The following is a 24,255-nucleotide window of genomic DNA, read 5'->3' as shown; positions in this document are numbered from 1 at the left end:
ATGTGGTATATACATACAATGGAATACTACTCAAGTAAGTCAGACAGAGAAAGACAAATATCATGTGATATCACTTACATGTGGAATCTTAAAAAATGATGCAAATGAACTTATTTACAAAGCAGAAACAGACTCAAAGACATAGAAAACAAACATGGTTAACCAAAGGGGAAAGGGGGGAGAGGGATAAATTAGGAGTCTGGGATTAGCATGCAAACTATTATATATAGAATGGATAAACACCAAGGTCCTACTTTTCACTGCAGGGAACTATATTTAATATCCTGTAATAAACCATAATGGAAAAGAATATGAAAAAGAATATATCTATGTATAAGTGAATCACTTTGTTGTACACCAGAAATGAACACAACATTGTAAATCAACTATACTTCAATAAATTTTTTAAAAAGATGATGTGGTGTGTAAACACACACACACACACACACACACAATGGAATACTACTCAGCCATAAAAAAGAATGAAATAATGCCATCTGCAGCAACATGGATGGACCTAGAGATTACCATATTAAGTGAAGTGAGTCAGAAAGACAAATATCATATATCACTTATATGTGGAACCTAAAATATGATACAAATGAACTGATTTACAAAACAGAAACAGACTCACAGACATAGAAAACAAACTTATGGTTACCAAAGGGGAAAGGTGGGGGTAGGGATAAATTAGAAGTTTGGGATTAGCAGACACAAGCTACTATATATAAAATAGATAAACAACAAGGTCCTACTGTATATCATAGGGAACTATATTCAATATCTTGTAATAAACTACAATGGACAAGAAAATGGGAAGTATATATATATATATATATATGTATGTATAACTGAATCACTTTGCTGTACACCAGAAACTAAGACAACTTGTAAATCAACTGTAGTTCAAATTTAAAAAGTAAATAAATAAATAAATAAATCTCAGTTGCTTTTAAAATACTAAAAGTCTATGAAAAGGTACAAAGGAAAACATGAATAATAAAGTAACCACAAACATGAAATCGTTCTAGTTGTCATATTTCACGATTTCAACACAAAGTTTCATTCATATATTTAATAATTATTTGCTGATAATCTACAATGATAAAAAATTATTAAGACCAGTCCCTGTTGATAAGGACCTCAGTCTAGCAGTAGTGGGGAAAGGCACATAAACAAATCAGTGAGAAAAACTACTGGTAAAAGGAGAGCTATTTTAAGAGACATAATAATTACCTGAGGGTAAGAGAATGGTTATGAAAAGCTTCAAAGAGGAGTGAGGTGAACTATTCTTTAAAAACTATCTAGAAATTTTAGCTGTGGGTGAAAGGATACAGGGAACAGAGCCATCAAATTGCATATGTTCAGATCCTAAATGCTGTCTGATAAAGATGAATCCATTTGCATGCAAGGTTCAGGTGGAAGAGTGCCAGAAGTTTATTTAATTAACCCTTATAATAACTCATTTAACTGATAAAAGAAATGAAGAAACAGGTAAGTTAAATAACTTGGCCAAGTTCACATAGCTAAGTGACAGATGTAAGACTGGAACCCAGGCATTCTGGGTCCAGAGACTGCTGTTAACTGAGGGGTACCACAGAGAAGTAGTTAACACATGAATGGTCTGGGTGTGTTCTGTACATATGCCATAAGGAGTCTGCGTTTATCCTAAGCCAAGAGAACTGAGAGTTCTAATAAATGAGAGCAGACCACTGTAATTAATCATGACGTAAAGGAAAGTTAGATCACGAAGAAGACTGGGAGAAAAGGGGACATCAATGCTTAACGTGGACAGAGATCAGAGTGAGCAGAATAGAAGGGTAGGAGCAGTATTGGGTTGGCCAAAATGTTCGTTCGGTGTTTTTCCGTAAAATGGCTCTAGTAGCGCTTACTGATCTTTAACTTCATTCAAAACAATTTTGTTAGATTGTATTGTGACAGCTGTCATATCAGCATGCATTTAAAAAAATTTATCAAAATTGGTGAATTCTTGTACAGCCATTTTTTTTTTTTTTTTTTTTTTGCGGTACGTGGGCCTCTCACTGTTGTGGCCTCTCCCGTTGTGGAGCACAGGCTCCGGATGCACAGGCTCAGCGGCCACGGCTCACGGGCCCAGCCGCTCCGCGGCATGTGGGATCTTCCCGGACCGGGGCAGGAACCCGTGTCCCCTGCATCGGCAGGCGGACTCTCAACCACTGCGCCACCAGGGAAGCCCCAGCCATCTTAATATTGAAGACAGAAGAAAAAAAGCAACATTTTTGGCATATTATGCTTTACAAGAAAGGTAAAAACGCAACTGAAACACAAAAAAAGATTTGTGCAGTGCATGGAGAAGGTGCTGTAACTGATTAAACGTGTCAAAAGTGGTTTGCCAAGTTTCATGCTGGAGATTTCTCGCTGGACGATGCTCCATGGTCGGGTAGACCAGTTGAAGTTGATAGCAGTCAAATCGAAACAATAACTGAGAACAATCAACGTTATACCACACGGGAGATAGCTAACATACTCAAAATATCCAAATCAAGCTTTGAAAACCATTTGCACCAGCTTGGTTATGTGAATTGCTTTGATGATAGGGTTCCACGTAAGTTAAGCAAAAAAAAACCTTCTTGACTGTATTTCCGCATGCGATTCTCTACTTAAATATAATGAAAATGTTCCGTTTTAAAAACAAATTGTGATGGGCGATGAAAAGTGGACACTGTACAACAGTGTGGAATGGAAGAGATCGTGCGGCAAGTGAAATGAACCACCACCAACCACACCAAAGGCTGGTCTTCATCCAAAGAAGGTGATGTTGTGTATATGGTGGGATTGGAAGGGAGTCCTCTTATTATGAGCTCCTTCTGGAAAACCAAATGATTAATTCCAACAAGTACTGCTCCCAATTAGACCAACTGAAAGCAGCACTCGCTGAAAAGCATCCGGAATTAATCAACAGAAAACACATACTCTTCCATCAAGATAACGCGGCAAGACTGCATGTTTCTTTGATGACCAGGCAGAAACTGTTACAGCTTAGCTGGGAAGTTCTGATTCATTCGTCGTATTCACCAGACATTGCACCTTCGGATTTCCATTTATTTTGGTCTTTACAATATTCTCTTAATGGAAAAAATTTCAATTCCCTGCAAGACTGTAAAAGGCACCCGGAACAGTTCTTTGCTCAAAAAGATAAAAAGTTTTGGGAAGATGGAATTATGAAGTTGCCTGAAAAATCGCAGAAGGCAGTGGAACAAAAGGATGAATATGCTGTTCAATAAAGTTCTTGGTGAAAATGAAAAATGTAACTTTTATTTTTAATTAAAAACCGAAGGAACTTTTGGCCAACCCAATAGGGTGACGTTAGGGTATGACTTCAGAGAAAGAGGGTGTAATTTAAAACTTCAGTGATAGATTTGTTATGAGTATTGACAAAGTCAATTTAGAATTTATCAATTTGTCTCACAAAAATACAAATGGAAAAATTTATTCTTTTGCGGGGGAGGGAAGATGTGTATCGTAGGCAATTATGAACGTTTTAAGAGAAAAGGAAAAATCCCTGTTTAAAAAAAAAAACTCATGACCCATTTTAAGTGTTATCAACAATCTGAGATGACAGGAAATACACGATGAGCTAATTCACATCACAGCATGTGTAGAAATCCCAGGAGTTAACGATAAAACAATAAATTTGAAATATTTAACAGATGAAGACTGAACTTATAACCCTTTCTGCATTAACACTCACTAAAGAATTTCCTGTAGCTGTAACTTTTTAAAAAATAACGGAAATCAGACAGCTATGACTATAAATATAACTATATAAATAAATACACATATATAACCTCCAACCATTTCTCATAAACTGCTTTCCCCATCAGAAAAAGAAACAAATACTTTCAGTTATGGGACAAGATTCAAAATAAAATTTTCCAAAAATTTTTTGTACACAGTGACTTCCTATCTATAAACGAAAAGAGAAGGCCTCATATGACACACATTAACATTACAGCTTGAATTACTGTAAATACCACCTAGATTATGAAATAGAACATTAACACACCAGAAACCCCATTGTGCAAGTCACTACCCTGCCCTTGTCCAAAAGTGATCACTATTGTGATGAATTGGGAGATTGGGATTGACATATGTACACTAATATGTATAAAATGGATAACTAATAAGAACCTGATGTATAAAAAAATAAGATTAAAAAAATAAAACCATAGGTTAGTTTTGCCTATTTTTAAACTTTATAAAAATGGAATCATATAGTATGTATTATTTCGTGCCTGGCTTTTTTGATTCAATGGTATTATCCATGTTGTTGAGCGGTGGTCTGTCAATTTTCATTGTTGATAATATGCCACTGTATGATTAGAACACTATCTATTCTATGGCTGATTTTTTCTGGTTTTGATTTACTGTGAATAAAGCTGGTGAGAACATTATCATGCATGTTTTTTGATGCATATAGTTATATACTTCTGATGAGTATACTCCTAGGAATACAATCATTGTAAAAGATAACGTTTGTATGCAGTTTTAGTAGAGTCTGCTAAACAGTGATTATATCAATGTATAGTCCTAACAGCAGTACATTAGAGTCCCCATTATTGTTCCTCATCTTAGCCAACACCTGGTATTGTTAGTCTCTTGAGTTTTAACCACTCTGGTGGAGTACAGTGGTACCTCATTGTGGCTTTATATTTCTCTAAGAACTAATGATAAGAACCTCATTTTCAAATGTTTAGTAGTCACCTGGAGACCTGTGAGGTAGCTGTTCAAGTCTTGCCCGTTTTCTACTGGATTATCTGTCTTTGTTTACTTACTGATCTACAGTTCTTTATAGAGTCTATATCAGAGGTTGAAACTTTTTCTGAAAAGGGCCAGATAGTACATATTTTAGGCTTTGTGGGCCATGTGGTCTCCACCACAACTACTCAACTCCTTTGCTGTAGCATGAAAGCAGCCACAGTCAATACATAAATGAGTGTGACTGTGTGCCAATAAAACTTTATTTATGGACAATAAAATCTGAATTTCATAAAATGTTATATATCACTAAATATTATTCTTCTGATATGGTTCAACCATTTAAAACTATATAAACTATTTTTAGTTCACAGGCTGAATAAAACGAAGGGGTTGGCAGACTTGGTCCACGAGCTGTATTTTGCTGACTCTTGGTCTAAATAAAGACCTTTGTCAAGTTATATATAAGTCTTGTCTTGTTATTCTTTACAAGAATCAACTTCTGGCTTTGCTGAAACTCTTTATTTTGAATGTTTTCTATTTCATTAATTTTTGCTCTTATGATTACTTGTTTTCTTTGGGTTAAATGTGCTATTCTTTTTTTAGCTTTTTTTGAGATGGATATTTATTTGTTTGTTTATTTTACCGAAGTACAGTTGAGTTACAATATTGTGTTAGTTTCTGGTGTACAACAAAGTGATTCAGTCATATATATATATATATATATTCTTTTTCAGATTCTTTTCCATTATAGGTTATTACGAGATATTGAATATAGTTCCTTGTGCTATACAGTACAGTACCACCTTGTTGTTTATCTACTTTATATAGAGAAGTCTGTATCTGCTAATCCCAAACTCCAATTTTTCCTTCCCCCCACCCTTCCCTTTTGGTAACCATAAGTTTGTTGTCTTATGTTTGTTTCTGTTTAGTAAATAATTTCATTTGTATCATACTCCAACTAGTATGAAAATCTCTAGCTCCATCCATGTTGCTATAAATGGCATTATTTCATTCCTTTTTATGGCTGAGTAGTATTCCACTGTGTGTGTGTGTGTGTGTGTGTGTGTGTAGACCACATCCTCTTTATCCATTCATTGAGATATATATTTAAATCGCTAAATTTTCAGCATTTCTTCCCTTCTAATATAAGTACTTAAGGCTATAAATTTCCTCTAAGCATCCCCTAAGTTTTGAAAGGTTAAGCTAACAGAGATATGACCTATTTTTAAATTTTCAACATTTCATTTCTGACCCATAGATTATTTCAAAGTGATTTACTTAAGTTTCAAACACTAGGAGATCTTCAACTTATCTTTTTTTTTAAAGTCACTCTTCTGTAATTAGTTCCAACCTTAATTCCACAGTGGTCAAACCTATAGAATTTCTATTCTCTCAAATTTAAGATTTGTCCTGTAGTCAGTATATGGTATATTTTAATGGGTGGGCCAAAAAGTGCCTTTGGTTTTTTAAGTAAAAATAAAAGATACCTTTTTCATTTTCACCAAGAACTTTATTGAACAACGTATTTCACCCTTTTGTTCCCCTACCTTCTGCCATTTTCCAGGCAACTTCATAATTCCATCTTCCCAAAATTTTTTATCTTTTTGAGCAAAGAACTGTTCCAGGTACCTTGTACAGTCTTCCAGGGAACTGAAATTTTTTCCATCATTCACTTTGTAATAAAGTAGAAACTAACACACCATTGTAAAGCAATTATACTCCAATAAAGATGTTTTTTTAAAAAAAGACAATATTGTAAAGACCAAAATAAATGGAAATCCAAAGGTGCAATATCTGATGAATACAACGGATGAATCAGAACTTCCCAGCTAAGCTGTAACAGTTTCTGCCTGGTCATCAAAGAAACATGCAGTCTTGCCGCGTTATCTTGATGGAAGAGTATGTGTTTTCTGTTGATTAATTCCGGATGCTTTTCAGCGAGTGCTGCTTTCAGTTGGTCTAATTGGGAGCAGTACTTGTTGGAATTAATCATTTGGTTTTCCAGAAGGAGCTCATAATAAGAGGACTCCCTTCCAATCCCACCATATACACAACATCACCTTCTTTGGATGAAGACCAGCCTTCGGTGTGGTTGATGGTGGTTCACTTCGCTTGTCCCATGATCTCTTCCATTCCACACTGTTGTACAGTGTCCACTTTCATCACTCGTCACAATTTGTTTTAAAAACGGAACATTTTCATTATATTTAAGTAGAGAATCGCATGGGGAATTACGGTCAAGAAGGTTTTCTTCGCTCAACTTATGTGGAACCCTATCATCAAAGCGATTCACATAACCAAACTGGCGCAAATGATTTTCAACACTTGATTTGGATGTTTTGAGTATGTTGGCTATTTCCCGTGTGGTATAACGTTGATTGTTCTCAGTTATTCTTTTGATTTGATCACTATCAACTTCAACTGGTCTACCCGACCATGGAGCATCGTCCAGCGAGAAATCTCCAGCATGAAACTTGGCAAACCACTTTTGACACGTTTGATCAGTCACAGCACCTTCTCCATGCACTGCACAATCTTCTTTTGTGTTTCAGTTGCGTCTTTACCTTTCTTGAAATAATAAAGCATAATATGCCAAAATTTTTGCTTTTTTCTTCCATCTTCAATATTAAAATGGCTCTACAAAAATTCACCAATTTTGGTTAAGTCTTGCTTTAAATGCACGCTGATGCGGCAACTGTCACATACAATCTAACAAAATTGTTTCAAATGAAGTTGAAGACATCTAAGTGCTACTAGAGTCATCTTACAGAAAAAACTGAAGGAACCTTTTGGCCCACCCAATAGTAACGGTTCACAGGCACTTATAAAACATAGAGTTTATTTGTTTGGTGCAATATTTTACAAATGTCAATAAGGTCAAGTTTGTTAATTGTGTTGTTCAGTTTTGTAATATAACTGTTTGTGGTTTTTATTTTGTTTATACTTATTTGTCTTGTGCTACATATCCTATCAGCTACTGAAGTGTGTTAAAGTTTATCACTAGGACTGTGGGTTTGTCTCGTCTACTTCTCCTTGTAGTTCTATCAGTTTCTGCCTTTCACATTTTGAGATTATGTTATGAGGTAATACATACTTAGAATGGCTTTATTTTCCTGGTATATTAACTCTTAATAATATGAAATGTCCCACTTTATCTCTAATAATGCATCTTGCTTTTTTGCTTGGTATCTACAACAGCTTTTTTCCAGTTAGTTCAGGCATGGTTTACCTTTTTCCATCCTTGTAATTTTCAAATTTTCTGTATCCTTATATTTAGTGTGTCTCTCATACAAGTAATACATAGTTAGGTTTTAATTTCTTTCCAATCTGACTTTTAATTAGAGTAGTTAGTCCATTTACAATTACTGATATATTTGTATTTAAACCTACCATCTCACTATTTGCTTTCTATTAGTCCAACTTATTCTATGTTCCTTTTCCTTTCCTTTCTTACCTTCTTTTGGAGAATTTTTAATTTTATTTTCTTCTTCTATATCTTGTTAGTTATAGATTCTTCTATTATTCTTTCAAGGCTTCTCACAGAGATTACAGTACACATCCCTGCCTTATTAATCTCTAATATAAAGTAGTACTTTCACCACTTCCTGGAAATTTTAAGAACCTTAGAAGACTAACTCCATATCCTTACTCCTGACTTATACGTTTGTGTACTGTATTTTAAATCTCATATAACATTATTATTTTACATATTCAATATTCACTTAGATTTACCCAAATATTTAACTTTTCCTTTGCTCCTCATTTTTCTTTCATCACCTGAACTTTCATGAAAAATACCATCAATTTGTGACGCAATCAAAGCCATCAATGTTTTATGTCATGACTTCTGCATCTAAAGTTTTACCTAAAGTAATCTTTTCCTGCTCCTAGGTGACGAAGTTATTCTCCTACAATTTCTTCTATTAACTTTACAGTTTTACCCTTCAAATTTCAGTCACTATTAAACCAAATGGAAGTCATTTGCATGGTCACTGTAACACAGAAATTCAATTTTTTTTCTCTCCATTTTAGGAAGCCATTTCCCCCCAAACCATTTACTGAACAATTAGCCCATTCCTCATTCCTTCCACTGGTCTATTTCTCAGTTCTTGTGACAATACAATACTTTCTTAAAAAAAAAAAAAAAAAAAGCACTGTGACTTTTTAATACGTTTAAATATCTTATAGAGTAAGCTCTCCACTCTTTTTACTCTCCATAGCAAACCCAGTAGTTCACAAACCTTTATTCTTCTATGTACATTTTAGAAGAAAACTTCCAGGTTCATCAAAAAATCCATTAAGAATCTTGATTCATATATGCCAAATTTATACATTAACTTGGGAGGATGAATGACATTTTAAATATTATATCAACCCATCCAAGAGCATGAAACATCTACTTTGCTATTTATTTATCATCTATGTTCTCTACTAGAGTTTTAAATTTTTCTTGACAAAGGTCTTGTATATTCTTGGTAAGTTATATTTCTAGACATTTTATAGTCTTTTCCTACTGAAAATTTATTTTTAAATATTTTTTCTTTTTAAATATTTTCTATTGATTATTGCTGGTATAGAGAAATAATTCTGATTTTGATAAATTTATCCTGTATGGCAAACCTGCCCAATGTTGTTTTCTATTATATACTAGTTTGCTGATTCTGTAGGTGATTTCAGGTAGACAACCAAATCATCTGTCAACAGAACAATCTTATCTCTTCTTCCAATTTCAACACCACTATTTCTTTTTCTTCTCTTATGGTACTGGTAGAACTATGTTATTAAATAGTAGAGGTAACTCTGGCCAACCTAAACTTTTCTGTCTCTTCTGTCATTTCCTGAGAGGAGTATGGTAAACTCTCTAACAGTTGTTGATTTATCTATTTCCCTCAGCTGTTATTTAGTTTTTGTTTGATATATTTTGAGGCTGCATATACATTTATGTTGACTGTACTGTTTTGTTTAGCTTTCTTTTATTCTTAATTACTTTTTATTGGAATATAGTTGCGTTACAATGTTGTGTTAGTTTCTTGCTGTACAGCAAAGTGAATCAGTCATACATATATCCCATGTTTTTTAGATTTCCTTTCCATTTAGGTCACCACAGAGCACTGAGTAGAGTTCCCTGTGCTATACAGTAGGTCCTCATTAGTTATCTATTTTATACATAGTAGTGTATACATTTCATTACCAATCTCCCAATTCATCCCAGCCCCCCTTCCCCCCTTGGTAATTGTAAATTACCATACATCTTGACTCTATTTCTGCTTTGCAAATAAGTTCATCTCTACCATTTTTCTAGATTCCACATATAAGCAATAACATACAATATTTATTTTTCTCTTTGACTTTACTTCACTCTGTATGACAATCTCTAGATCCATCCACGTCTCTGCAAATGGCACTATTTCATTCCTTTTTATGGCTGAGTAATATTCCAGCATATATATGTAACATATCTTCTTTATCCATTCCTCTGTTGATGGACATTTAGGTTGTTTCCATATCCTGACTATTGTAAATAGTGCGGCAATGAACATCAGGGTGCATGCATCCTTTTGAATTATGGTTTTCTCTGGATATATGCCTAGGAGTGGGATTGCTGGGTCATATGGTAGCTCTATTTTTAGTTTTTTAAGGAACCTCCATACTGTTCTCCATAGTGGGTGTACCAATTTACATTCCCACCAACAGTGTAGGAGGGTTCCCTTTTCTCCACACTCTCTCCAGCATTTACTGTTTGCAGACTTTTTGATGATGGCCATTCTGACTGGGGTGAGGTGATACCTCATTGTAGTTTTGATTTGCATTTCTCTAATGATTAGTGATATTGAGCATCCTTTCATGTGTTTGTTGGCCATCTGTATATCTTCTTTGGAGAAATGTCTATTTAGGTCTTCTGTCCATTTTTGGATTAGGTTGTTTGTTCTTTTGATATTGAGGTGCATGAGCTGTCTGTATATTTTGGAGATTAATCCCTTGTCAGCTGCTTCGTTTGCAAATATCTTCTCCCATTCTGAGGGCTGTCTTTCAGTTTGGTTTATGGTTTCCTTTGCTATGCAAAAGCTTCTAAGTTTATTTACGTCGCATTTGTTTATTTTCATTTCCATTACGCTAGGCGGTTGATCAAAAAAGATCTTGCTGTGATTTGTTCACTATATGTTTCATGTTATATCTTCTTGATCTATGATTCCTCTTACGAATAAATGTTCCTTCTGCTATTTTCGTCTTTTAGATGGCTACCTCAACTTTCTTTTGTTTTGCCTATTATGTCTTTTCCATCCTTTTATTTTAAATCTCACTGTCTTATTAGTTTTATGTGTATCTTTGTAAACAACATATTGGGGTGTTTTTGTAATCCAATCTGCTTTTAATTGATGAGTTTGACCCATTTACATTATTATAATTACCATTATATTGGGAGTTATTTCTGCATTTTATTCATACTTTGTCTTTATAGTATGCAATGTTTATTTTTCCCCCTTTTGTGCTTTCAGTTGGATAAACCTTTCTTCTGCTGTTTAAAAGTTATATGTATATTGTATTTCGTTCTGTGGTAACTGCCCTTAAGTTCCAAACTCATATTTGATTTCTTAATATTTATATCTATAGGTATACAGATATTAGTATTTCTAGCTTTCCCCTAACAACACACATACACTTGTCTACACCCACTACTTGGTATTGTCAAAAATTTTAGTAGTGGGCTATCATTAACATACTTTTTCTTTACTTTAATTCTCTCCTTTTTAAAAAACAACAATAATGAATGTTCCCAAGTTACTAATGATGCACAGTAAACCCCAAAACATAAAACCACCATTATTGGCATAGAACAACCATTATTTTCTTATGCTCACAGATCCTGTAGGTCAGGAATTATGACAGGGCACAGCAGGGATGGCTTATCTCTGCTCCACAATGTCTAAGAAGACTTGAATGTCTGGGGGTGACACAGAAAGCTGGGGGCTGAAGTCAACTGAAGACTTTTTCATTCACAAGTCTGGTTCCTTGGTTAGATGACCTGAAAGTTGGTCTCAGGTGGAGCTGTCTATTAGAGCACCTACAATGTAGGCTCTCCTCGTGGTCTGGGCTTCACACAGCATGGTAGCTAGGTTCTGAGATGGAGATCCCAAGAGGAAGTGTCTGGAAAGCACTAACTTCAAGAGAACCAAGAGGACTCCACATGGCTTTTTGTAAGTCTCAGAAGTCATGTGATATCTCTATTGATTCAAATAGTTCTAAGCCCACTCAGATTCAAGGACAAGGGGTACAATAAACTCCAGCACTCACTAGGAGGACTTCAAAGAATTGGGGGGCTACATTTTAAAACTCCCATATCTCTTACAGCCTTTCCTGAATGTGTCTCTTCTTATTTGAGTATTCATTCCAAAAGTGCTTTCAGTGTGTATTTTTGTGTAGCAAACCTTCCTAGGTCTTGTACGATGAGAATTTTTCCTATGCCTCACATTTTGGGTATATATAAATGCTATGTGAATTCAATGTTCTTTTCCTTTAAATCTTTAAAAAATTACTCCACTGTCCTCTTGAAATCACATCTCTCAAAATCAACACTAGGTGCAATCTAATTCTTGTCCCTTTATAGGTGATCTGCTCTTTGTCACTGGGAGCTTTTAGAAGCTCTTTTTGACTCTGATGTTATCAGCCACTGTAAATGAGTCTAATGGTGAGTGTTTTCTTCTCTCCAGTATTTAGCAGTCATTAAAAGTCCTCTCAATCTTAGGTCTTCCATTAATCTTTAATTCTGAGAAATTTATCTTAATTATTTCTTCAAATATTTCTTTCTCTCTTTTTATTTCCGATCTCCTCTAGGATTCCTATTTATCTGGATACAAGCCCTTCTACATCTAACTTTCACACCCCTTGGCTTTTATTCTATGCATTCTCTCATTTAATGCTATGTTCTTAGAGAGTTTCTCAATGTAATCTTCCAACTCAGGAGTTTGTTCATCAGCTGTATATCTTAGACTATTACTGAGTCTACCGTGTTCTTTACCTTCACTACATTTTTCATACCTAATATTTCTACTTGGTTCTGTTTTCACATTTTCTAGTTCTTGCATTATATTGCTAATATCCTTCTTATCTCCTTAAATGTATTTATCATGCTTATTTTAAATTCTTGGTCAATTTTTCCACTAATTCTCCATCAGATGGTATATGTTATTCACTTGGTTGTCTTTCTCTGAGAGCAGCTGTACAATTCAGGGGAGTAGTTTGGCTATAAACTAATGTTCTTCTGGTGTACCAGCCACTCTATCTGAGAACATGTATGGTCACCAGGCCCTAACTGCAGGAGGATGAGCCCTGGAGCAAAGAGTCCTAAGGACCTCAGAACTACTGTTTTTTATTCCAATTTGCTGGGCATTCCACAGGTAACTCCTCTGGTCAAGGTTTCATATTTAAATTCTTAGGTAGAAATAGCACCGGCCTCAGAGTCTTCCTAGGTTAAAACCTACCAATCTGGGAGTTTGGAGGCAGTGTGGGGGAAAAAGTTGAAAAGTGATCCCCTAAGGGCAGTCAGGCCATACCAGTTTCATTAATGCCATCAGAGCCCCAGTAGACCTTGTGAATGGACATGGAAGCCTGGGCCATTCCTGTTCATTTCTGCTATGAAAAGATAGTCTCAAGGCAACACCAGCGAGGAAGATAAAATTTAACAGCCTCCTTCCAATCTACTTTCTCACTGTTACCCCTGGCAGTCCTTCGTCCCAGGCTGCAGCCACCACCCCCACAAACCATCTTTCTTTCACTCATCCATAAACACATACAGGTTCATAGCACCTGAGTCTCCCCATAATTCCCTCTCACTCCTCTAGTTTCTTCAGAGTTGATTTTGGGTGAGAGAGTCAACAGCTAGAATTAGATTGACAGAAAATGGAAACCAGCCTAGAAACTACTTTCTTCATCAAAGGTGTAGAAGTCTTGCTCAATTTCAACCACTCCCAACTCAGTTCAAAGATTTCAGGCAAGCAGATGAATGAAAAGTTAATATTTAATAGAACATCTTACCACCAAAAAAGCTACCTGGGGCATCTAGTTTAGAGAGTAATTCTTTCATGGATAGAGATCTTATGCCATCTCTAGCTTCATACCTTTGAAAACACCTTTTAGCTATTTTTTCTAACTTTTCATCACCATAGACTTATAAAGCATTCGGTGTAAACTTCTGGGTGAAATAAAAAGCAACCAAAACTCTTCTATTGGTCTGCTCACTAAGATTTTTGACCTTGAGATATTTTTAAGCACCAGAGTTCCCCAGTCATCTAATGAAAATCAAAATCATGGCAGGCACTCTAAAACACATATGTACAACTATTAGCCTCAAGCCAATATGAAACTATGTTAGATACAGAGAAGTTAGCAGATAGGCTGCTATTTCAATAGTAGGCAAAAATGGAAGGACCTAACATAGAACCTTAGACATTCTCCCCAATTGAGGCTGGGGAGGAAAAGAAAGAGTTGGCGGACTATTGATAAGATTTGGTAAGTAAATGAATTTGGTTGCCCCCTAAAATAAGGTTATCAAAAAAGCTAGTTCAACCTTAAATTGTATTGTAGAATACAATATCTAGTACCAAAGAGGTGATGTTTTTGCTCTGTTCTGTACTGATGAGATGGTATCAGTAATACTTTTCAGTACTGAGCACCACACCACATTCTCTGAAGGTCAAAATCTTTTAAATTTTTGCCAATATGATGGTGGGGAAAATGGTATCTTTTAAATTTGTATTTTTCTGACTGCTAGTAAAATTGACTATCTACTGATGAAGAAATGCAAATAGCTAATAAACTCCTGTGAATTGCCTGTTGGCAGTCTTTATCAGCTTTCTTTAGGTTATTTCTTTTTTAAAAATCTCTTTCTGAAAGGTCTCTTTATTTTAATGATTCTGACCCTTTCTCAGTTATGTGTTGCAAATATTTTCTCCCAATATATCATCTGCACAGGGTCTTTCTATAACTTTTTAAAAAATGTGTATGTTGTCAGAATTTGTTGGTTTTTGCTTGACATGCCATTTCTCTTTTTCCTAAGATAGTCTCTCCCATCAGAGATAATACAAACGCTATCCCATATATTCTTCACCTTTTCACATTTAGACCTTTGAAATGAAGTAGAGATCCAACTTTATTTCCTTCCACTTAAAAATCTTTTGTACCAATACCCTTTAATAAATAAAATACTTTTCCCCTCTGAATTGAAGTACCACTTTGATAATATTTTAAAGTTCCATAATTACTTGTATCAGCTAGATTTTATTCCTTTCTATTGTCTAGTCTATTCTTGGGCCAATGCCATGCTGTTTTGATTGGAGAAGGTTATTTAATTTTAATATCTGTGTTTCTTCACTCTTATTCTTTTCTCAGTTTTCTAGAATGTATTCACTTAAAGGGCATTTTCTTAAGGCACAGATGATAAGATGGAACAGGATACAAAGTACCAGATGTATGTGTTATCCTGTAACTAAAAACTGCAGTTAATTAAGCTAACAGACAGAGTCTTAATTAGATTCCATACAATGAATAAAAACAAAGAGCAGAAATTAATTGCATGGACAAGTGTAACTAATACATATGGCAGACACTACGCCTCCCATTTGAGGCTAATAACAAGGTACTTTACTTTGGAGGAAACTGAGGCACAGGTAGAAAAATGGAGAAAGCATCAAGCCAAGAACCTGACTAACGAAAAAAACAAAAAGAGAAAAACATCCACCAAGGGAGGCACGGAAGTTCACTAATATTTTACTTGTCCAGTTCCAATTACATATTTTACTTGTCCAGTTCCAATTACAAAGAAATCAGTCATTCTACCACTGGTCTAATCCTACTTACTATCTAGCCAGAGCAATGGTTGAGCTCAAGTGAGGTAACAGTTATATGAACTCTAAGGCCTGCTCTTTTGATTTGCAGAGATGATGAATCCACCCACAAATAGCAATACAGAATATAAACATTCTATGCCTCTGCCAGCACAGAACCCCAATGTGCTCCCCAATTCCTATCAAACAGAGTAGGAATGTGACTACTTTCCACTCTGAAACCCACAAAATGTACCAAGAGAAAGAAACCTTCATATAAAATATGAGATCACCCCAAACCATGTATCAGGAAGTAGTCTATCAAATACAATACACTTTGAGACAACCTGATAATGAATATCATAAGTTAATATATACCTCTACATATCCAAGCAGTGTTGGATTTCCCTAAAAGTAACAGAGAAGATCTTAAAGATTTTTATTTGAAACAAAGACAGATTTGCAGACAATTCATAGGAGAGAGAGCAAATGTTCCTCTGAGGGTACACTTCCATATGGAGGAAAAACAAGGGAGATGGGGAGATTATGTGTACATGCCATGGTCATTTTCTTTGACTTCCAAATCAGAGAACCTATAAGGGAGATGCTGCAATGGTCAGCATTAGTTGCAAAGAAAGAAATCATCAAATCAAACAGGTTGTTATGTTGAGAGCCACACTGCGCTCCTTCCTAGGTGATCTATTCACCCTAAAGGAGGGAACACCAATGCTTAGGATATGTGGTTCTGGGTCAGAGAAAGAGAAAGCATTTTTGAGACAAGAAAAGTGAACTGAACCTTCCAGATGCCATAGATCACACCCTTCCCTACCCTACACTGCAGATAATAACAACAATAACTAACTTTGAGCTTTTACCATATTCTAGTCACTATTCTGGGAGTTTTACAAGCATTACTCTTCTAGTCCTGAAAACAACTCCAATGAGGTAAGTACTCTTATTAAATCTCCACTTTACAGATGAGAAAAATGAAGCTCAGAGAAGTAAATTTCCTATAGTTATATAGCTAGGAAGTATAAGACCCAGCATTTGAACTCAAGTAGCTCATTTACTTTTAACTATTATGGTGTATTGCCTCTTCCACATTAACTTTTAACAATTACAAACCCATAAAGTACACAGGATTTTTAAAATTTATAAAGGAAACATTTGCATACCTTGTACTGTAAGCTCTGCTTGAGCTTCAATGGTCTCATTTCCATTATCAGCTATACAAAAGTAAATGCCAGCATCATCCTCGGTGACGTCACTGATCTCCAGACTACCACCTGCCAGCAGTACCAATCTTTCAGAGCTGCATTAAAACATATTGATACATTTCAGAACCAGGAAAATAACACCTGAAAAACATTCCACATAAAACAGATAAAACACTTAGACAGTATTATTTATACAGCTATAGATGGACTGAGACCAACATAAAATATCAGAATTTAATTTACTCCAATTTGCTTTGCTCCTATTTCACATGCATAAATATCACAAATACAAATCAAAATGTTACAATGAATTATCTCAGACACTTTAATTATTCCCAAAGGGATACCATTTTTGTGACCAATTCCACTCCCCACAATCCATCTCTGCTTCTTTACTCTGCCCAGTATTTTATTTTGCAAATTACGTGATTTTCAAGTCTGGTATCAATCTGAGAGTCACACCACCACACCTATGCTATACTCAAATGACTAAAAGAGAGGGCAAACGTCAGATCAGAAACAGTAAGTCATGGGGTCACAGTACCCACTGAAAGTTTCCAACAGTGGCTTGGCTAGGAAAGGGAGGAAAAGAGGAAGGGAAGGGAGAGAGAACAGTTGCCAGACAGCAGCTTCCTGGGTGTGGTAGCTGGGCACGAACGCCACCATCACGCCATTATCAACAAGGATGCTGATCATTACTAACCCAGCTCTACAGAATGTCTTAAGTCTATTTAAGGAAAATATATATTTTTTATTTTTGTACAGGTAAAGTATTTTTATAAAGGAATTTTGCTATATGTAACACTGAGATGTATTATATATTATTTGAAGTTATCCTTGGAAAGGAAAATAACTACCAGAAGAAAATCTCATTTCCTCTCCCCACTCCCTCTTTCCCTTTTTCTCTCCCTCAAACAGAATATTTAAAAAGAAAGCCAAATGATCCTATAACATCAAGGAAGAAATCACAAACTAACATTCTGATGAAATTTTTATAAAGTGAATAAGTTTAGTTAAATTTGGAGATTTTAGAGAATTACAATTTTGTTTTTACTTTGAGGTTCTACATCTAACTGACTTTCACAGGCAGATTTCTCTCTCAAATCTTAATATTGTTATATTTCCTGTCTGTAACTATGCTCAACAAAAAAGTTTTGATTACAATTTGGCTTTTCATATGGAATTCTTTTTTTTTTTTTTTTTTTTTTTGCGGTATGCGGGCCTCTCCCGTTGAGGAGCACAGGCTCCGGATGCGCAGGCTCAGTGGCCATGGCTCACGGGCCTAGCTGCTCCGCGGCATGTGGGATCTTCCCGGACCAGGGCACGAACCCGTGTCCCCTGCATCAGCAGGCGGACTCTCAACCACTGCAATACCAGGGAAGCCCCATATGGAATTCTTGACAGGGAAAAAAGTCAGAGGAAATGACGACTATTCAGTCTGTGCCACACTTAATAATTCTCATTGTAAGTAAAGTACTATCTTGGTCTAAGTTTCAGTACACTGTGGGTTTGGGTAGTCTTTCTAAATCTGATAGGCAAGATTAAGTTTCTGGACAAAGAAAGGAAAACCAGAATCAGATTTGGTGACTTCTCTAAGAAATACCCTGTAAGATCAAGACTAAACTTCATCAAGTGGTCTTCCAATGTGAACTATCTTAATTATACCCTCAAATTACAACTTTATGTGATAGAGAAGCAAGACAACATATAATGGAAGAAAGCAAGAATGACTGGGATAAAAGAAACAGAGATAAGACAGGGTTTGGGTGCCTCACAAAATAAATTTACAAAAATTAATATCCTATATATTACTCTTGGACAAAATCACAACTAAGTTTCATAAATGGAAAACAAGGTTCACAAAAGGGAAACTAGCACTACACACATATGATACCCAGCTGAGAGGAACACAATTTGAAACACTAGCTGGTATGGTACTTTTGAAATTGAGGTACAGCAATTTATATCTAATACTTACACTAAAAAATATTCCTGATACTGCTATGCCTCATGTTTGCCATAACTGAGTACAAGTACAGGAGAAGTCAATCTTTCTTAACGGAGCTTACTTTACTTTCCTTAAAAGAACGCTGGGGGCTTCCCTGGTGGTGCAGTGGTTGAGAGTCCGCCTGCCGATGCAAGGGACACGGGTTCGTGCCCCGGTCCGGGAAGATCCCACATGCCGCGGAGTGGCTGGGCCCGTGAGCCATGGCCATTGAGCCTGTGCTCCGCAACGGGAGATGCCACAACAGTGAGAGGCCCGCATACCGCAAAAAAAAAAAAAAAAAAAAAAAAAAAAAGAAGGCTGGGAGGAAGAACGTCCACTAGCTTATCAGAATTCACTTAACTTGTTCACCTAACATATGGTGGCTTAGAGTAAAATGGCAATCAAGCTTTTACAGCTCCAAAATTCAAAAATGCAGGCAACAGAAACAATAAGTGAAAAAGCATTCATGGTCAACGGACCCAAATCGAGTGTTGCTGGACACAGGAGTGTATGTATATATGTGTCTCTGAGTAGCCGGGGGTCAGCTGAAGAGAGCTTGGTGTGCTAAGGCAGGGGTCCCCAACCCCGGGCCGCAGACCAGAACCGGGACCGGTACCAGTCCGCCGCCTGTTAGGAACCAGGACGCACAGCAGGAGGTGAGGGGCGGGTGAGCAAGCGAAGCTTCATCTGCCGCTTCCCGTCACTGGCATTACCCCCTGAACCATCCCCTCCTTTGCTTGCATTACCCCTGAACCATCCCCCCACCCCGCCCTCCCTGGTCCATGGAAAAATTTTTTTCCACGAAACCAGTCCCCTGGTGCCAAAAAGGTTGGGGACCGCTGTGCTAAGGAGACATTTCTTTAGCCAAAGGGAAAGGCTTTTGAGCAGATCAATAACAAGATCAGATTTAGTGAGGAAACAAGAGGAGTGAGGAGTGGGGAAAAGATTAGAAGTTGTAAAGTTAGTGTCATGGTTCAGAATTAAAGAGGATGAATTATGGCAGTAACAAGAGGGGTAAAGAGAGGGCATAAAGTAATGACCACTCTTAAGAAGCTGGATGATAAAGTTAAGGAGAGGGATTTATCTTTCATTTAACAATTCTTTATTGGTGTGCCTATATATGTCAGGTAGCAGCTGGGATACTGCAGTGAACAAAAACAAAATCAGTACTGTCATGCAACTGAGTGGGAAAGACAGACATAAAAAATGGTAATTCTACAAAATGGTATACCAAAAGAACTTGCCAGGAAGTTAGAAATAGACATTTCGCTGGAGAGAATGGAAAACAATAATATGGAGAGCACAAAAGGACTTCTTACACACCCTCTTCCTCTAAAACAGCAGGAAAGGAAGGGTAGGTGAAAGCTAATCTTACATGCTCTCATTTTTTTTTCTTTAAACTTTTTATTTTGAACTGTAGATTCACATGCAGTACTAAGAAATAATACAAAGAGATCTCATGTACCCTTTACCTAGTTTCCCTCAACAGTAATATCTAGTAAAACTACAACCAGGAGACTGACATTTCCACCACAAGGATCCCTCATATTGTCCTTTTACATACAGCCACACCCACTTCCCTCCCTCTACCACCTCCCTCATTAACCCCTGGCAATCACTAATCTGTTCTCCATTTCAATAATTTTGTCATTTCAAGAAGAATGTTACGTAAATAGTCATACAATATGTAACCTCTGGGGATTGGCTTTTTTTCACTCAGTATAATTCTCTGGAGATTCATCCAGATAGTTGCAATTATCATTCCTTTTATTGCTTAAGAGTAATTCCATAGTATGGATAGACATCGTTTGTTTAACCATTCACTCAATGAAGGACATCTGGGTTGTTTCTAGTTTGGGGCTATTATGAATAAAGCTGCTATATACATACATGTATAGGTTTCTGTGTGAACATAAGTTCATTTATACAGGATAAATGCCCAAGAATGTAAAATGTTAGGTCATATGGCAGTGGCAACATATTTTTTCAGAAACTGCCAAACAGGTTTTCAGAGTGGCTGTACCATTTCACATTCCTACCAGCAATGTCAGAGTGATCCCGTTTCTCCACATATTTGACAGCATTTGGTATTGTCACTTTAAAAAAATTTTAGGTATTCTGATAGGTATGTAGTGATATCTTGTGGTCTTAATTTGCAGTTCCTTAATGGCTAATGATGTTAAAACAACTTTTCTTGCGCTTATTTGCCATCTGTACATCTTCTTTGGTGAACCACCTATCCATCCCTTCTGCCCATGTTCTAGTTAAATTATATGCTTTTTTTTAATACTGAGTTTTGAGATATCTTTACACCTTGTAGATAATATTCCTTTGTTAGACATGTGGTTTGCAAATATCTTCTCCACTCTGTAGCTTATCTTTTCATCCTCTTAACAGGGTCTTTCACAGAGCAAAACGTTTTAATTTTGATGAAATCCAGTTTCAATTTTTCCTTTTATAGATTGTGCTTTTGGTGTAAAATCTAAAAACTCTTTGCCTAGGCCTTGACCCTGATTTTCTCTTATGTTTCTTTTCTAAAATTTCATGATGCATATTTTACATTTAGGTCCATGATGTATTCTGAGTTGATTTTTTACATAACGTATGAGACTCAGCTTGAAGTTCAGGTTTTTGTCTATGGATGGGTGTCCAGTTATTCCAGTAGCATTTGTTGAAAAGGCTACTTTTCCTCCACTGAATTGCTTTTGCATCTTTGTCAAAAATTAGTTGGGAATTTTTGTATGGATCTATATCTGGATTCTCTATTTTATCCCACTGATATATCGGTCTATCTTTCCATCAACACCATATAGTCTTTTTTATTTTAGATACATAGTAAGTCTTAAAATCAAATAGACTGATTCTTCCCACTTTAAAAAAAAACTGTTTTAACTACTCTAGTTCCTTTGCTTTTCCATATAAATTTTAGAATAATTTTATCTATATTTACAAAAAATCTTATTGGGATTTTGACAAGAATTGAGTTAACCTGTATATAAATTTGAAGAGAACTGACGTTTTTACTATGCTGAGTCTTCTAATCCATGGACATGGTATGTCTCTCCATTTATTTAGCTCTTCTTTGATTTCTTTCATTAGCATTTTATAGTTTTTAGTATGCAAATTTAACAAGTTTTGTTAATTTACACTTAAGATGTGAGTGACTGCAAATGCTACTGTATTTGCAATTTGTGTTCACATGTTCATTGCTAGAATACAGAAATACAACTGATTTTTATGTTTATCTTGTATCTTGTGACATTATTGAACTCACTTCTCAGTTGTAAGTTTTGTGGATTCCTTAGGATTTTCTACATAAACATATCTGCATATAGGGACTGTTATATGCCTTCCTTTCTGATCTATATACCTTTTTTTTGTCTTATTGAACTGGTTAGAACTTCTAGCACTGTGATGGTGAACTTCCTTAACTGGTTCCTCATCTTGATGGGGAAGTACTGTTGTTTGCCATTAAGTATAATGTTAGTTGTAGGTTTCTGTAGATGCTCTGAAGTTATTTTTTTAAGGGTTTTTTTTTTAACATAATGAATGGGTGTTGAATTTTGTCAGCAGCTTTTTCTCCACTGATTAATCTGATCAGGTTCAGGTTTTTCTTTTTTTTCTTTAATTCTGGTGGATTGTACTGATTAATTCGGGGATACTAAGTCAGCCTTGCATCCCTGGAACAAACCACACTTATAGAACATATAACTTTTTATTTATTGCTGAATTCTATTTGCTAATACTTTGTTAAGAATTTTTATGTTCATATTCACGGGGGATACTAGTCTGTTGTGTTCCCTTTTTGTACTATCTTTCTCTGGTTTTGTTAGCAGGGTAATAGCTTCAATTCCTTCTCTTCTATTTTCTGGAAAGATTGTGTAGAATTGGTTTTAATTCTTTAAACACTGGTAGAATTCTCCAATAAAACTATCTGGACTTGCAGACTTTTGGGCGGGGGGTTAAAATTACAAATTTAATCTACTTAAGAGTAAGAGGGTTAACTCAATTTATCTATTTCACATTGGGTTAGATGTGGTAGTTTGTGTTTTAGAGGATATGCTTTGTCTAAGTCATCAAACTTACATGATGTATAGTTGTGTATAGTATTCCCTTATTATCCTTTTGATGTTTGCAGGGTCTATAGTGGCATTCCTGGTTCAGTCCTAATACTGATCATTTGTGTCTTCTCCTTTTTCCCAGTTCACTGATTCTTTCCTCTGTCCCATTAGTCTCTTGCTGAGCTCATCTATTGAGTTTTTCTTTATTTTAGTTATTGTCTTTGTTCAAAATTTTCCATTTAGTTCTCCTTTAAGTCTTCTCTTTCTTTTTGAAGAGACTTTCTATTTATCTGCTGAGATACTCTTTTTCCATTTGTTTCATGTGTGTTCGTAATTCCCTGTTGAAGCATTTTAATGATGACTGTGTTAAAAATCTTTTTAAAATATATCTTTATTGGAGTATAAATGCTTTACAATGTTGTGTTAGTTTCTGTTGTACAACAAAGTGAATCAGCTATATGTATACATATATCCCCATAACCCCCTCCCTTGAGCCTCCCTCCCACCCTCCCTATCACACCCCTCTAGATCATCACAAAGCATCAAGCTGATCTCGCTGTGCTATGCAGCAGCTTCCCACTAGCCATCCATTTCACATTTGATAGTGTATATATGTCAATGCTACTCTCTCAGTTCATCCCAGCTTCCCCCCTGTCCCCCCATCCCAGGTCCTCAAGTCCGTTTCTACATCTGCATCTTTATTCCTGCCCTGCAACTAGGTCCATCAATACCGTTTTTTTAGATTCCATATATGTGCGTTAGCATACAGTATTTGGTTTTATCTTTCTGACTTACTTCACTCTGTATGACAGACTCTAGGTCCATCCACCTCATTACAAATAATTCAATTTCGTTCCTTTTTATGGCTGAGTAATATTCCATTGTATATATGTTCCACATCATCTTTATCCATTCATCTGTCGATGGACATGCTTCCATGTCCTGGCTATTGTAAACAGTGCTGCAATGAACACTGTGGTACATGTAATTCTTTGAATTATGGTATATGCCCAGTAGTGGGATCGCCCGGTCATATGGTAGTTCTATTTTTAGTTTTTTAAGGAACCTCCATACTGTTCTCCATAGTGGCTGTATCAATTTACATTCCCACCAACAGTGCAAGAGGGTTCCCTTTTCTCTGCACCCTACCCAGCGTTTACTGTTTGCAGATTTTTTGATGATGGCCATTCTGACCGGTGTGAGGTGATACCTCATTGTAGTTTTGATTTGCATTTCTCTAATGATTATTGATGTTTAGCATCTTTTCATGTGTTTGTTGGCAACCTGTATGTCTACTTTGGAGAAATGTTTATTTAGGTCTTCTGCCCATTTTTGGATTGGGTTGTTTCTGCAATACTGAGCTGCATGAGTTGCTTGTACGTTTCGGAGATTAATCCTTTGTTGTTTCATTTGCAATATCTTCTCCCATT

General features: G+C 36.0%; 1 protein-coding gene across 9 annotated transcripts in view; it reads right to left on the bottom strand.

Moving 5' to 3' along the window:
• The window catches only part of NEO1 (neogenin 1), a 241,340-nt gene that overhangs the window by 131,947 nt on the left and 85,138 nt on the right, over nucleotides 1-24,255 (bottom strand). For all 9 annotated transcript variants that reach the window (XM_060169920.1, XM_060169973.1, XM_060169940.1 and 6 more), the window contains exon 5: nucleotides 16,736-16,872. In XM_060169920.1, coding sequence (XP_060025903.1) covers nucleotides 16,736-16,872 — 137 coding nt within the window. The remainder of the gene's footprint in view (nucleotides 1-16,735; nucleotides 16,873-24,255) is intronic.

The sequence above is a fragment of the Lagenorhynchus albirostris genome, chromosome 1, assembly GCF_949774975.1.
Source record: "Lagenorhynchus albirostris chromosome 1, mLagAlb1.1, whole genome shotgun sequence".
NCBI classification, from domain to species: Eukaryota; Metazoa; Chordata; class Mammalia; order Artiodactyla; family Delphinidae; genus Lagenorhynchus; species Lagenorhynchus albirostris.
The sequence above is the reverse complement of the archived record's forward strand: the minus strand, read 5'-3'. Positions and strand labels throughout refer to the sequence as shown.